The sequence below is a fragment of the Sander vitreus genome, chromosome 5 (assembly GCF_031162955.1).
Source record: "Sander vitreus isolate 19-12246 chromosome 5, sanVit1, whole genome shotgun sequence".
Lineage (NCBI taxonomy): Eukaryota > Metazoa > Chordata > Actinopteri > Perciformes > Percidae > Sander > Sander vitreus.
Window position 1 is genome coordinate 728,504 of NC_135859.1, and position 16,737 is coordinate 745,240.

The 16,737-nt window shown below is 41.8% G+C and overlaps 1 protein-coding gene across 2 annotated transcripts; it reads right to left on the reverse strand.

Annotated features, from left to right (window-relative positions):
- Window positions 1–424: 424 nt before the first annotated feature.
- Window positions 425–16,291, reverse strand: ptar1 (protein prenyltransferase alpha subunit repeat containing 1). Of its 2 annotated transcripts, none has more exons than XM_078249953.1 (7): window positions 16,181–16,291; window positions 13,504–13,673; window positions 11,787–11,853; window positions 11,375–11,479; window positions 10,008–10,245; window positions 5,192–5,532; window positions 425–3,602 (listed from the first exon to the last, which is right to left on the reverse strand). In XM_078249953.1, the coding sequence occupies exons 1-7, from the start codon at window positions 16,264–16,266 to the stop codon at window positions 3,203–3,205; spliced, it is 1,407 nt and encodes a 468-aa protein (XP_078106079.1). In that variant the 5' UTR covers window positions 16,267–16,291; the 3' UTR covers window positions 425–3,202. The 2 variants fall into 2 exon arrangements, with proteins under 2 accessions (XP_078106079.1, XP_078106078.1); XM_078249952.1 differs by having other exon boundaries at window positions 13,504–13,688.
- Between the last annotated feature and the right edge of the window lie 446 nt (window positions 16,292–16,737).

Genomic DNA, 16,737 nt, shown 5'->3' on the forward strand with positions numbered 1-16,737 from the left:
CTCAGTAGCCTGGGTAATATCACTCCACCGCTGCTGTAGCCTATGCTACCAACTACAGGGAACAAAGTACAACTATTGCAATGCGATGCAAGGGTAGTTTTATTTCTAACATTATTCTATCAACAGACATTTACATAGATAGTCTGGAGTTATAAGGTATTAGCCTCGGGTGTACTGTGGAGCGGGTAAGACTGTTTTTAGTGGCAGGCTAGCAGATACTGTTGACTTGCGTTAGCCTAGCAGCAGCTAACTCTGCAGCTGGAAGGACTGGATGAAACGTGTTGAAAACGGTCTCCAGTGATTAATAACACACTGGCTAACTGGGAAATGAGGTTTAATTCCACTTCAAATTCAACTTCCTGTGGGGCGGAGTCAATTCAAATTCATGAATTGAATAGAGGCCAATGTCTCTCATACACACACACACACACGATGAGCTTTATTGTCTTGGTAAGCAGATGACAAAACACTGAAAGTGAAGATAAAAGATTCTATAAATAAATAGAAAATTAATGAGATGCTAGGAATTATTCATGAAGGACACAGCCTCCACTGAAATAAACAGAAGAATAAATTAAAAAAACAGAAGCTACATTATTCTTTTTAAAAGCTTGTTGAACCTTTAAAAAAAAAAATCTGCATAGATAGTCTTGTATTCAAAGTTTTTGTATAGGTGTGCAAGGTTGGTAAAATCCCCCCCCCCCCACACACACACACACACACACAATATAGTTCTGATATGCACACGTTCTCGATGAACAAGCCAAAAGAATACATGGCCCAAAAATACTAGTTTCAAGATTATCTATGGTCCTGTACACAGTGATTTGAGGTGATAGAGCATCTTTACTTCATAACTCTGACACTGTAGTTTCTAAGAGAAGCTAAGGGTTACATGGAAGAACATGGAGACAGTGTAATGGGAGCTAGGTCATTTTGGCTAGCCAGCCTGTGCACAGTGGCCACTGAAAACAAAAAGCAGAATTTTCGGTCTCCTCAAATCCACCATTTTGTCTTCAAGAACGAGCCAATGTAGGCAATCCAATTTAACCTTGACATAAATACGTGATGGCACCCAAACTGGATCAAGGGCCCACTGGGACGCCATTTAGATGTGACCACATAGTACATATAGTGAATGCTAATGTGCCCATGGCTACACTGATGGAACATCATCATCATCCGTGTAAATGTGTGCATTTGTTCACTTGTGTACTGATAGTGTCATTGACAACCCTCAACAACTTGTAACATTGTTGGGCAACAGAACAATGGATCCTATTCAAACTGCAGTCCTGAATATATTTTCTAGGCAACTATCTGGAATACGCAGGTGACTTCAGATTGGTTTAGATTCAAATTCAAGAATACCATTCTTCCCTTATTAATATAGATGAGACGATGTGGTGGGAGGAGCTATCTATTTTAGTTTCTACATCATTGAAGGGATGGACTGTGCAGATACAGCATGTTACAACTTTTAAAGGAGTGCTAGAAGTTATTCTAGACAGAATGTAGACTGACCTTTTTGAGGTTACCTCTATTTTTGTACAAGGTAGTGACATAAAGCAGCTAGGACTACGGTTAACTAGCCTGGTGCAAAATAACAGACAATATTTCAAAAATAGTTTAGCAATAATACCCCACAAATAGTATCATCAATTAGTCCAAAGTGCTGTTCAGTGTTCACCTGTTGCACACTACACACCTGTAACAGAGGAAGTAGTTGTAGAAATGGCAGCATGTAGCACCAGTGAATGTTGGGGGGGTAACTCCCCTAGCACGCTATCCTTCAGAGTCAAACATCAGTACCGCTGAACTGCTAAAGCTAACATTTCTCTGCCTATAGATTTAGTGCTTCAGGTTGTCAGAAGGTAAGACTTGCAAGTTAGCAACGTAACCTGTTATTTTTATATAACATATATAACCTGTTATTTAGCTAACAACTAGCTTTTTGGCTTTCTGTTGTAAGCTACTGTAACTTAGTGCTTAGCTACATAGTTAGGACATACTGACAATATTCACCAGTAACATGGAGCAGGAGCAGCAACCAAGGACCAACACAAGAAAAGACAAAGAGAAAAAAATGACATGGTTAATAAATGTCACCACCTTCAGAATGGAAATCTATAGAAGTTGAAAGAAGAACAGGAGTCTGGCTGTGCTTCACACCTGCAACACGGGAGGGCTGAGGCCATTTCAACCAATCATTAAAGACGAGGGAACCTGAGGCTTCCAATGGGATTCAATTAGAGCCGCTGTCATTCCATTCTAATCTAATAAAGGGTTCATTAACTCCAAAAGGGCCAATCAAATTAAAAACAAACATGAATAAATAAAATGTAATTGTGAAATGATATTTCATTACTTGTATAGTGACCAGTTGTATTGAAATTAATTTCCCCTACATTATAGCTGAAAATGCCTCTTATTAAATTATTTTTTATTTCATTTTCCCATTTCCACTCCCCGCCCCCTCAGCTTTTAGCCAATCACTTGAGAAATCTGACTTTTGTAAAGAGAGGATGTTTGAAACAAAACTCCAATACATCTACTTAACTACCAATAAAAATTACTGTAAAAAATAAAGATGAAATAACTATTAAAAAAAATGAAGTTTTAACAATGTTTTGTATTTTGTTACACTTTATTGGGTCATGTATATATCCTACTCTTTTTAGTCATATGATTATTCATTTCATATTATTATTTAATGGCTTATTCATTTAAATAGTACTGGCTATTTTGGCATTCCAACCAATCAGGCCCAACACGTGTGATTCATTTAGTTTCTTTGCTGAAATATTTGAACAGACAAAGTAATATGTGCAGATAAATGCCAAACTGGCACTAAAACACAAAAGCAGTGGCAATTGGAGCTGAGGCATGAGAATCTACCAACAGACACATAGCGAGCCAACAGGCTCCGTGTGTGCAGATTTCCGTTCTGAAGGGGTACTGGCTCAGATCAAGCTCAGGAGAATCCAGATGTTTCAGAGGAAGAACAGACGGGATGTCGTTAAAACCGCCTTACCCTCCCTCCCCACTGTCAGGAGCTGCCCTGGGACTGGTTTCTAAAGTCATCACTGCATCTGAAGCACTATTGGTTAAAGTCAGCGCTACAGGTAGGGAAGCTGATCCTAAATCTGTGTCTACAGGCAACTTCAATGTTGAGAGAGCTTGGTGGGCTAACTGTTCTCTCTCAAGGCTGCTGATCAATGACAGTGTCTAACCACTTCCTGTATGCCAGGGCGAAACGTCTCTGCTCGGGGTTCCCGCAGCTGTCCAGGACACCGCTCACAAAGCTGTGCTCAGAGGGCAGGGCGGGGGGGCCTGGCAGCAGGGAGGGGGGGCCTGGCAGCAGGATGCCTCTCTTCAGTCGCTTGTTGTCCCGCGGGTCAGGCAAGGATGCCCCGTCCACCTCCATAGCGTCACTAGCATGCCCCTGTCCGTTCACACTCTCCCCCCTGCTGGCGCAGCTTTGAGCGCCGACCTCGGCCAGCGTGGGGTCACTGTTGTTAAGGCGGACCGACGCGTTGCCTCCATTGCTGCTGCAGTGGTGCTCCATCCTCCAGTGGTGCCACAGGTAGAAGACATGCCGCCTGGGAGGGGTGGAAACATACAGTACATCCAACACCTTATTATAGAAAAGTCCTGTACAATACACTATATGGCTAAAGGTATTAGAGGTAACCCGGCCAGGTAAATCGATACGGGTTTTCTGGCCGATGCCGATCTTTAGAAATCAGGGTCAGCTGATGGCCGATATATTTGGCCGATATGTGCTTGTTTTTAAACCTCTATTTGAAAGATAAAATGTAACCCTAATATACACAGAATTTCTCAACAAAAACATTTATTGAACACTTCACCAATCTACACTTGTATACTTCAATTAAAAATGTATAACGTAAAAACATACTGTATATTGTATAAATGTATGAAAATCATATTAAATAAATGAAACAGGTAAGAAGAAAAACTTTGTCAAATAAACTTTTCAATGAAAAAATTGATGCGCCTGCCTATTAAATCGGCTTGATATACTGGGATATTGGCCAAAAAAAAAAAAATCGGTCGTCCTCTAAAAGGTATACCCATAGTTTAGTTTACATACACTTTGATTAGCATTTTTTTTTTGTTATCTTGATTTTAGGAATCAAGACAAAAATGAATTGTTTTGCAGTTAAAGCATCATATTTAAATAAGTTTATCATGCGTTTTGCATGAAAAATCTCTATTTGTCAACTAACTAGTGACCATAGTTGTCAGACAATGTAGTGGAGTAACAGTAGAAATTTAGGTAGTATAAAATACTCCTTACGCCGCCTTCCCACTGGCAGTTGAAATCAGCTGCGATACGGCTTCGAAACGACTGGAAGTCATTCATTTCCTGTGGAGGTTCACAGACCACATGCGAATGGGTCCGAACGAGTCCGGTGCGAAAAAAAACGTGTCAGTTGGTCATCCGGATGCGTTAAAAAAAATTGAACTCTTGCGAAAGGCTACGGACGGTTCCTAGTCGACAATTCCAGCGGAAGTTAGCGTTACTATGGTACTGATAAACAAACCTGCTAATGCTAATTGGTTAGCTAGCAACAGACATCGAACTATTGACATTATACCGATATGACAACGTCCTGGGCAACTTTTCTCCACGCAGCAGCCTTTCTATTTATATCTGTATAAGAGAGGTCATAGAGAATCGTACATTCAGACACTTATCAGTCCTTCTAGTCTCTCCGCCATTTTTGTGAGTCGCTTTCGAAGCTTTTCAACGGTGTAGTACGACGTCCGCTGGGGGCGTATTGCGTATTACGGAGCTGATTTCAAGTGCCAGTGGGAAGGCAGCGTTAGGTATTGAAATTGGGTATTAAATGACATGGCATTTTTCAATACTGGATACTATAGAGGAGATTCGGTCAGTGCCTAAAAAGGTATTGAATTCGGTACCCAGCTCTAATTATGACGGAAGTTTTACGACCCTGTCCGTCATGGTCCGTTACCTTTTCTAAAATATCGCTGGTTCTGTGGTGTTGGCACTTCAAATCTGATGCCTAGAGTGCACCATAGGAGCATCAAATGAGGCGTGTCAGTTATTGCTTGCAGTGCGTTTGGGTCTCGGTAGTCTCATAATAAGCCACTGCGAAATGACAACTGTCTAGTGTTTTGTTCCCCTGTGTGGCCTTACCTGTGACTCCAGAGTGTCTCGTGACCAGGGAAGGACTGGATCAGGTCTGAGCACAGCTCCACCTCCTGGTGGAAGAGTTGAAGTAGCTGCCTGTCCTCCTCTGCTGTGGCCTCCGCCCCCGACAGCTCCCCATTGGCCGGGCCCTGGCTGGGAGGGGGGGAGGTGCTGTCGGGAACTGGGCTGTGACGGCGCTGGGGCGAACTGGGTGGGGTGGAAGCTGGAGTCTGGGAGAGCTCCGTGATCAGCTCCTTAAGCAGGAACTGGCGGTAGTGGAAGCCGCTGTGGTCGGACACATGCATGGACACCCAGAGGCGCATCGACGACAGCTCATCATGGAACACCTGGGAGGGAGCAGAGGACTCATAAGCAGCAAATCCAAGACATCATTTGGAGTTTGTCATGTCTTCAAATTAAGCAGGATTTATGCTTCTGCCGAGGCTCCACGCAGAGCTTTCGCCGTAGCTTATGTAAGTGTCCTGAGGTTTATACTTGTACGTTGTCTGCGTCATTCTAGCGCATCTCTTTAAAAGGTCCTATGACATGCTGCTTTTTGGATGCTCTTATATAGACCTTAGTGGTCCCCTAATACTGTATCTGAAGTCTCTTTTATATAGACCTTAGTGGTCCCCTAATACTGTATCTGAAGTCTCTTTCCCGAAATTCAGCCTTGGTGCAGAATTACAGCCACTAGAGCCAGTCCCACAATGAGCTTTACTTAGGATGTGCCATTTCTGTGTCTGTAGCTTTAAATGCTATTGAGGAGGAGAGAGGGGGGGGGGAGGTGGAGGGTGGGGGTGTGGCCTTGACCAACTGCCACTTTGCTTGTTTGCAAGCCATGATGTCTCTCTCTTTCTCATGGGCGGGCCAAATTCTCTGGGCGGGCAAAACAGAGAAAGGGGAGGTAACCTTTCCCCTTTTGACGTCATAAAGGGAAGATTCCAGATCGGCCCATCTGAGCTTTCATTTTCTCAAAGGCAGAGCAGGATACCCAGGGCTCGGTTTACACCTATCACCATTTCTAACCACTGGGGGACCATAGGCAGGCTGGGGGAACTCATATTAATGTTAAAAAAACCTCATAAAGTGAAGTTTTCATGCCATGGGACCTTTAAGAGAATAGCAGGGTCAGCGTGTGTGTGCGTGCGTGCGTGGTAGAGTAGGTGAGAGAGTGATGGTGATTATCTTCAGAGCGAGTAGGGACTCTAGAGTCATAGTGAGAGAAACAAAGCGTCTCCTCTGGTCTTTCTGACCACGGTGGGAGATCTGCAGCAGGAGAAGTTAACCCTCTCCTTGATCTCATGTTGTTGATGGAGAAGGAGAACCAGGAAATGAGTCGGGGGGGGAAATGCAATGCTACCAAGCCACGGCCGAGTGACATGCGTCGCTGCGACGTGTAGTTACATTTATTGAGAGGTGAAAGATACTCTGATACAAGGAAAGGTCCAGCTCCTATAATGAGGTTTATGCCTCGACACAGAGGTCCAGGGTTTGAAATTTGAATCCGATCTGTGACAATTTCCTGCATGTGTTCCCCCTCTCTCTCCCCTTTCTCATCTAGCTGTTCTGTCAAATAAAAGGCGGAAAAGCCCAAAAAAGAATCTTAAAAAAAAAAGAAGAAAAATACTCATGCCAAATAATACATATTATATTATGGGATTGCAATTATTGAAGTATTAACGTGTTCATCGCTTTAATATTGAAGCTGTGCAGCAGATCATTTTTATTTGTTTATATTTTTATATATTGCTTTTAAACTAAATTTATCATTTTTTTATTGATTAATTGATTTAGTCTCGCATTGCCAGACCTATCTCCACAGCGCTGTGTCAGTATTTCTTTATATATAAAGCAAAAAAGTAAAGAAAAATGTTTTATTACTCTGTAGGGTCCTTTCCATAATCTTGTCCAGTGGTGGAATGTAACTAAGTACATTTACTCAATTACTGTACTTCAGTACAGATGTTGAGGTACTTGTACTTTACTTGAGTCTTTTCTAGAGAGAAATGTATATAATAATCCACTACATTCATCTGACAGCTTTTGTTACTCCGGATTTCCACTAAATGCAGAACGCCTGCGGACCGGCTCTGCTGCGGAACGGCTGCGTGCTCCGCCGTCCGTCAATACCCACCAGGTCCGGATTTGTTGCGGCACGGCTGCGGCCATGACTGACAGCTGTAGTCACGAGGACCCACAATATCTCGCGAATTCACGTAGAATAGAACCACAAAACCAACAACAGTTAGTTTCCATCCAGAGGAGTAGAGGGGAAACAACTCTGAGCTGTGTTTTCAAGGTGTAGTGCAGGGAAATATGATCGCTGTGAGCACGGTGGATTTTATTTTGAAAATTAACTGGATTTTTATTTTGTTTCTGTGCTCAACTTCCTGTCCCGCACTATCTGCCCTGTGCTGAATTGCTGCAGAGCTCTCCGGCGTCCGGCAAATATAGAAGCTCTGCGTATCTGCTCGGAGCTGGGACGCAGTCGGAACGCAGCCGTTCTACAGTCAGCGGAAATACACATACCACACACACACACACACACACTTTAATGGATCCTAATGACTCCGCCAACGTTCCGGAGCGGATCCGCAGCCGATACGCATCCAGTGGAAATTGCTGGTTACTTTACAAATTCTGATTTTTGCACACAAAACACATGTAGTTTATAAAATCTGATTGTGACGGGGCGTATGGCTGCCGCCTTGGTAGCAATGCGCTACCTATTTTCTCTCAAAGACTGAGTGTAAATGTTGCCGGTATATGTTTTGTTAGCATGTCAATATGCTCTGTTACTTATCATACTGGGTTCATAGGTTCTGTTAAGCATAGCGTACGTCATTCATCTAATTCCACATAGTAATCCCGTTTTCTTGCGCACATATTTAACATCTAATTCTGCGGTGATTTAAATGCTATAGCAACATCCATCAATACATCATTTTCTATTGTTTAAAACCATACAGTTTATTTCACAAACCTGTCCAGTTACAATAATCACGCAACACTTATGTCTTTGTTATCTAGAGTCTGTTTATTGAGTTTAAAAGCTAATAGAGGGTAACAGGATATTTGTCTTACCAGCATGGGCTCTCTTTGTTGTATAAAAGGAAAGTCTGCCAAAATCCTCAGGTTTAAATGAGGCTAGGACTTCCGGGGTAACAGGAAGTGAACCATAATTTTGAAGTAATTATTTTATTAGCCGTCAAATTATCTTGTGACTTTGTGAAATGTTTTCTGAATCATGTAAATAATCTTCGGCAAATGTCTAGCCTAATAGATGTATTCATTTTGACTGTTTTGAGCCTTTTACGGTCTATTCACCTGAGCCACTCCTGCACTGTATTGTGTTGGTATGTTCCAATTTGAGGGGCGGGCTTCAGGCTATAAAGGAGTAGCGGTTGTATTTGCTCTGGAGGGAGCGCTGTCGGAAGACTTGAGGGAGTAGGACGTAAGTCTGTTGGATGTCCTCAGAGTGGTGACTTGATTTAAGGTCAATTAGTGAACAATTGTTAATATTCTGTGATTGTTTTGACTCCAAAGTCAATTTACTCTATTTTTTTGAAAGTATATATTTTGCTTTCCATAATTTTGTTAATTTTTGTGTCACTATTTTGCCTCCGTGGCCTTAATTGGGAATTAAATAATAAAAATCCCATCTCTTCAACTTCATCTCCGACTCATTCTGAGTGTTTACATCTGCTCAAGACTACTCTTTGACATCTACCCTTAACACTGATGTTTGATTCTAAAGTAAACTACCAACAATATAACGGCTACAAGTCCAGCTGAGATGATCAGACCATTAAACACACAACTGGTTGGTCCTTTACTCTTTCTACAAGGTTTTAATACTTTAACTACATTCTCCTGATGATACTTACATACTACTTAAGTAACATTTTCAATGCAGGACTTTAAAAATAACAGTATTTTTACAGTGTGGTATTAGTACGTTTACTTAAGTAAATGATCTAAATACTTCTTTCAACACTGGTGTTGCCAGGCACACAGAATAACAATCTGAGCCTCTCAGTGACAAAAACGGCTCTTACACGAACAAAAGTAATCAACATAAAGTATTGCTGAAGCAACTGTCCCCATGTGTAATCCTGACTACATCAGGTCAGACCAGTTACACTTACCATGAGGCAGTAACTTGGGAATACCGTTCTACTTCATCTTGTACCATGTCACGATAACTGAAGGTGGAATTACTGATCTTATGCTTATGTAGTTGAAAAACTGCTCAGTGACTAAAGTATCTGCAGCTACTGTGAGCATTGTACTGTGTCCTGTATTACAGAGCAAGGCAGATTTTTCTTTCTTGAATGTTTTGTTTACTTATACAGTTAGGGCTAGGCAATATATGGATATTATATCAACATCAATATACTGTGTGAGGCTAGATATTGTCTTACATTTTGGATATCCCAATATCGTGATATATACACGTACAAGTGTTGTCTTTTCCTGGTTTTAAAGACTGCATTACAGTAAAGTGATGTCATATTATGAACTTACCAGACTGTTCTAGATGTTTTATTATTTGCCTTTACCCCCACATTATTGGTGATTATTTATCAAAACTCCAATTGTGTACATTTTTTGTGAAAGCACCAATAGTCAACCCTACGATATCGCGGCGAAAAGCGACATCGATGTATTTGGTCAAAAATATTGTGATTTATGATTTTCTCCATATATTTATGCTGTGAAATGTTCCCCCTTTTTGACACTTTGATGGTACTTACAAAGCCCCTAGACCTTATTTATAATTAACAAAAAAAGGAGAAAAAAAATCATGTGATCCTACCTTGACGTTGCCCTTGGCCATGTGCTGGAGCACCCAGATGCGGTGGGACCAGGCGTTGTAGTTGCTGGGATAGCGGCAGGCAGCATCAGAGCACACCTTCATCTCTTGATGGAGCGTCCTGGCCAGATGGTCACTGAGCTGCTGGCTCCTCTCGGCATCAGCCTGCTCTGCTTCACCCTGGTGATGCTTCCGGCCTACAGCAGAGCACTGACGCAGGATCTGCTGCAGTACCCAACGTCTGCAGGGAGACAATGCAGGGTGAGGGAACTCCATTACCTTGGAACCGATGATCGGATTCGAAACCAAATTTTACAAATGATTCCAATAAAAATCCATTGGAATCGTAATTTGTGAAACGATTCCAAGCTGGAACCGGTTCTCGATGCCCAATGATATTTGTGATCTGTGTTCAGTAGGGTGTGACGAGACACCCAGATCACGGGATTGGACACGAGAATGGGTTCACAAGATTGAGACGAGACGAGATTTTAACACTATTTTACAGAAAACTACAACGAAGAAATAAGTACATAATAGTCCTTTATTCAAATCGAAAGTCCCAAAATGAAAACTGAGCACTGAAAGATTTTGCCACAAACTCAGATAACTGGCTTTTCTCCTGTTACAGTTACACTGTTACTTATTCCATATGTACGGTGGAGTCTCTTCACTCACAGAACCAAGGTTACAACATTCTAGTTGAGACCAAATGTTTTGTACTTTAATTTGTCATTGTACAGTAGACCGAGAGAAATAAAGCTTATTTTACTATTGTTTCATATTGATTACATTCTAAAGCACTAATAAATTACCATCAAACACTCAGCAGATGATTTTTGTTAAGACAGATGCTCTTTTCTCCTCCTCTGCATTTTATTAATTGCAGTACTAAACAAGGAAGTAGGCTACTCTAGTATTGATTTATGACCATTATAGGTCGGAGAACATTTCTCTTTGTTTTTTAGAGAGAGAGAGAGAGAGAGAGAGAGAGAGAGAGAGAGAGAGAGAGACAGAGAGAGAGTGAGCGAGAGAGAGCGAGCGAGCGAGAGCGAGCCAGCGAGAGAGAGCGAGCGAGTAAGCGAGAGAGAGAGCAAGACCGCAGCGGTACTCTCCAACGTTGAGTTTTACAGGCAGCTTTTTTCTTCCACTATCGCTCTGCAAAAGTAAACTCGGAGTCAACTCTGGAGAACGGGCGGGGGATCTTCTATGCTAATTTCAAGGCTGCTGCTGCTCTGCACTTGTGTACTGATATAGAGACGCTTTTTACCTTGACGAGAAATTTAATCAAGCAAGATCTTGTGGGGACGAGATCTCGTCACAACTCTAGTATTTAGAGAAGAACAGGGTTCTCTGCAGCTGAGTCTTACCGGTGTATCCACGTCTCAGGGCTCTTGGGGAATTTGGTGAGGGCCAGCTTGCCTAGATAGAGGTCCTTCTCTGGGTTAAGAACTCCGCACTGCATTAGCTCCTTCCTGCAACAACAATTGGCCACACATTACAAAAGACCTGCACAGCAGACTATGGCTGTCTTCCACAGGGTCAGTCCTGTATAGCATGCTTTAGCCACACTGTGGCATGTTGAGTTGTGATCATATCGGTTTCCATAGAAGGTTCACATCAGTCAGCCAATGTACCAGGCTCATTACGTTTAGCTTTGAGTATTGTGTCTTTTGCGTAGAGATGTTAGACAATGAACAGCTGACTTTCGTAAAAACAAATGTTTCTGTATATTTCTGTACTTGTGTTGTAGACGGCTGCTGTGACTGGGTGTATCTGTACCTGACATTCCATGCAGTGGTGAAGTCCGGGTTAAGCAGCAACAGAGTGCAGGTGATATCTGCTAAAGCTGAGGGACACAAACAAGAACTGTTAGCTTCTCATATTTTTGGCAGATTAAGGGACAAGAAAAAACTTCTGTATTTTACTTGCAATTTTGAGACCAGACTAGGTTTGTAAAATAATGTAGTAGGGATGTCATGAAAACAGATACTTCGGTACCAAGGCAAAAACGTGACGGTACTCATTTTTCCACAGTACCATAGGTACTGGGGGATGCAATCCTTCCAGACCTGACGGGGACAGTTTTACGCCTAACGTTACAAGTGTTCTAGTCTGCCGCTAAATGCTGAAGAACGGCGACCAGCAGAGAAAAACAGAACAGTGCCTCATCTCTGTGCACACAGACGGCTTGACCACACACTCTGGCCTACCGTACATCTAACATTACAGAAACAGCGTTCCTGACTTCACCGAGAGCTCCCAAACAGAAAATAGTCTGTTTATCTCTGCCGTTGTCTGTCACAGCCTAACGTTAGCTCTGATAGCTGACACTGCGCTAGTTTTAGCAGACTTCTATAATGTCAGTTAAGTTAACTTTAACCAGCGATGGCAGAGAGAAACCGACGTAACTAAACAGTGCTACCACCACACATATTTAATGGTTACTTTGCACAGCCACAGAAAATGTGTCACTTTAAAAGCTTCTTCGCCTGTTACTCCCGTCATTTCCTGACAATCAATGTAGCATTTAAAGGGCTGTGTGTGTGTCCAGGGCAGTGCTCACTCCACATAAAACGCTACATTACAACTCTCCAGCAACATTTACGAAGAACAATGGGGGCAAAACAGCATCACTGACCTGTTTTAACTCGGGCTGCACAATTAATCGTAGTAGGGCAATGTCCAAATCACAGGGGGGTGCAATATTTATTAAAGGCGAAATATGTGTCAAACCATTCTGGATGAAGTATTGTGGTGCTGCAGAGACAAATCCTATCCTACAGACTAGAGACAAAAATCGTTTGGTACAGATCCTCGCAGAAATCACACTATAAATCATTTTAATTTATTTTCATTTTAATATTTTTCAATGAAAATGAGAATAATGATACAAAAATGATCATTCCCTCAAATACCGTGAATCACATCGCAATATCAGTCAGAATAATCGCAATGAGATGTTTAGATGTTAGTGGAGTCTGAACACAGCAGAAAACAAACAAAAAAAATCAGCGGATGGAAAATCAACAAGCAGCATCAGTAGACAGTAATTGATTATGGTCCGTCACTGCATCGATGCTGCATTGTCCAGGTCCGCATCACGATGCAATGATTCATTTCAATGCCCCTATCGTGCAGCCATAGTTTTAACAGAATATTCTCTGGTCCAGCTCGGCTAAAAACACGACAACAGCGAATCCCTTGCGTGTCCTTCACTACCAAGCCTGTGTGTAACCATTAGGCTACCGACAACGTTTCAACTGATTGAGCAGTTTACAGAACACATGCGACTGTCCTGCTGTTACAGACGTGAACTAACCACAGACAGCTACCTTGTTCATGGAGTTAGAGCGGTGCGCCGCTGCAGAATGAATATAAGGGAAACACAAAGGATATTTGGCATTAAAAAAGATGGTCCTGGCTGTTGGCAGGGGAAACCCTGCTGTAACCTCTAGGAGTGATTTGGTTGTGGTAGATGTTGAGCGAGTTCAGTTACCTTCCCTCTCCAGCCAGTGTTTGCGCTGGCGGTAGAGCAGCAGCTTGTTGTGGACATACGGTAGCAGGAACTTGACACACCAGCTCTCAACACCCAGCTTGTTCTCCACCAACACAATGGGACTGCGGTTGTAGCGGGCCTCTGGACACGGGATCACACCAATCTCATCACTGAGGGAGCAGACACTGAGAATGAGGGTTTCAACTTGTTGTGTATGGACATGGAAGAATTGCTCTGGCAACACAACGTGTGACTTCCTTTGGGGTATCAAGCCACATGCTCAGGAATATCCTGACAATTTATGAAAGACCTTTTTTCTCAGAAGCCAAGACACAGGGCCATTTATTTCCTTAGCCATTTCAACTGGCTCTGTACTCCAGGCTATTTCTGTACTTGTTCAGGGTAACATCAATCGCACAGCTCTGGTCTTTTTATTGTTTGTTTTGGACTGTTTTGGGTTTTGTGCTTAAAAAGGTCCTTACACACCGGGAGCGAAGCAAATAAACAACACGAAATTGCCAAAATATTAGCCTGTAGGCCTAAATGTTTTGCATCAAAACTATTCATACAGGCAGCAATGAGAATTTGCGACAGTTCAATTAAAAGGTTTGAATATTAGCACCAGCTCATCTACCACAGCCGGTTTGGATGTCGGTGGGACAGTTTGAGGTCCTTCTGTGGACTCTGCTGAAGCAAGAGAGAGAAAATGACGGGAGATGCGATGTGCGCAGACGAGAGAGAGTGACTCGAGCAGAAGAGAGAGTTCAATTTTATTCAAGTCAATATACAGCAGTAGGGCTGGGCGATATGGAGAAAAATCACATATCACGATATTTTGGACCAAATACCTCAATATCGATATTGTAGTGATATTGTAGTGTTGACTATTGGTGCTTTCACAAAATATTTACACAATATGATTTTTGATAAATAATCATCAGTAATGTGGATATAATGACTAATAATAGAACAGTTACAACAGTCTGGTAAGTTCATAAAATGACATAACTTTACTGTAATGCAGCCTTTAAAACCAGGAAAAGACAACACTTATGTCATATCACAATATCCAAAATCTAAGACGATATCTAGTCTCATATCAAAATATCAATATAATATCGATATATTGCCCAGCTCTATACAGCAGCTAGAGTCTGCAGTTTGAGCACAAATAAATGCTGCGCTGACCATCAGCCACTTTTCGATCTTGGTGCTACTGGATGAACGTCTTCCCACTGTTGCACAGGCAGATCGTGAATATTGAACATGTTTAATAGATTTGAAATCGGTGCAGCTAGGATAAACGTGGGATGTTTGTTAACATACCTCACATCACAGAAACATCTGACAAGATAATCTTTATAACCATCACAAAATTAGGGCTTTGCTGACCATTGTCGGGAGGGGGAAATTAGGCCCAAAATTGGCTTGATTCTTGGGTAGTGTGTACCCCGCATTAAGAGGTTATGAATACCACAAGAGGGGGTGTCCAGGGTTCAAAATTAACTTTTTCCATCCACCAGCCATATGGCTAGTGAATGTTCACATTTTACCAGCCACTCAATAGATTACCATTGTTTTCTGGCTGGTGAGTGAAGCAAATCTACCAGCCACTTAAATATTTTAAAATGGTGCCAATTCTGAACCCTGGGCGTGTCCATGTGAAATCTTATCGTGAACACGATTAACACAACCCCATTTAAAGGCATAAATAATGAAAACATAACACGGCCTGTTGTGAGCTATTGCTTAAATTACACCCAGTTACCAGTTTATTAGGTCCACATAGCTCAATTTAACACAGCCCTCAAGAACTCTACCTTCATGTTCTAAATTAAGATTTTTCAACATTTTAAGAAACTTAAAAGAAATTTTAAACTTAAAAAGTGGTTTAGGAAGACGGTCTATAATCTCCTTCAAAGCTTCCCATTTGTTTGTGAAGACAATTCACCATTTTATCCACTCTTCAGTGTTATCATGTAATATACATTTTCACAGTGCAAAGATGCAATTGTTTGTTTACATTCTACGTAATATGTAACGTTAAGCATTGGCAGACTAAATTCAGCGTTTATTTCACGCTACACTAATTAGAGAATATAGTAATTATGTATATTGTTACAGTATATTGATGATGAGAGCCTTTTGACACCAGCTTAAAGTGCTGCTTCGTTCATTTGCATTATGAATAGATCAGAAGCTAATATTAACGTTAGCTCGTGAAAGCATAGCATTTGCTAACCCTGACAGCCTGGCGTTGCTAAAGAGACTGAAGCAGCCCGCTTTACACAGAAGCACGGGAAGCAATTTCAAAAAGACACTTTTTAAATACTAAATGAATTAATCGTACCATGAGCTAACGTTGCTGGCCCGTGAAGAATGTGGAGCAGCTTTGACAGCCGCCTTACGTCAAAGGGCGAGCTAGAACTGTTAACTCAAAATAACCGTTTATTCTATCTTGTTATTGAACACGGAAAGTGTTCCTAACGCCTTTCATCTAGCTAGCTATTAGAAAACAAACAAACAGCTAACTTTGCCTGCACTGCTCTGATTCCAGGTAATAGTCCAAGCCCACACAGTTGAGAGGCTGGTTCAAGCTGTTGTTTGTCTTGGCATCCCCTGGAATAGACCGAGCCGCTCCAGTCTGCCCGCTATGTTCACAGTCAACTATACTTACATGTTGGGGTTTCTCTTGAAGGCGTTAGTGATGTCTTTAACAACTCTCTGGACCAATACGTCCACCTCCTCCTCCGACTCCGCCATCTTTATGGCACCTAATGACGCGTTACATGACCAAAAAGTTTTTCCGGGTAAAAAAAAAAAACAATACTACGGAAGCCCATGACAACCATACACCATAGGCTTGCAATAGCTGCACTATTTTTTTTTATCTACGGTTGTCCTTCCTGCGATGTAATATTTATGTACAATAAAATATAGCATACCCTTGATTGGTTTGACAATTGATTGTCCATTTGTTCAGTAATAGGAATCAATTTAAATGCTTTACATGACATGATATTATTATAGGCTAATATTTTTTTGCATGTCATTTAGTAGGCTAATATGCCATTTGGGGCATTCTGTGATGGCTGTATGTTGTTTGCTGTTTACACACTTCCCTATCCCCATTCCCTCCCTTTTCACCAATGATCCTGCAGTTAGAACATGCTGTAGTCTTATAATATGATGGCCTCCTTGGAGCCCTCTTGCTCTGTCAGACTTCAGCAATGG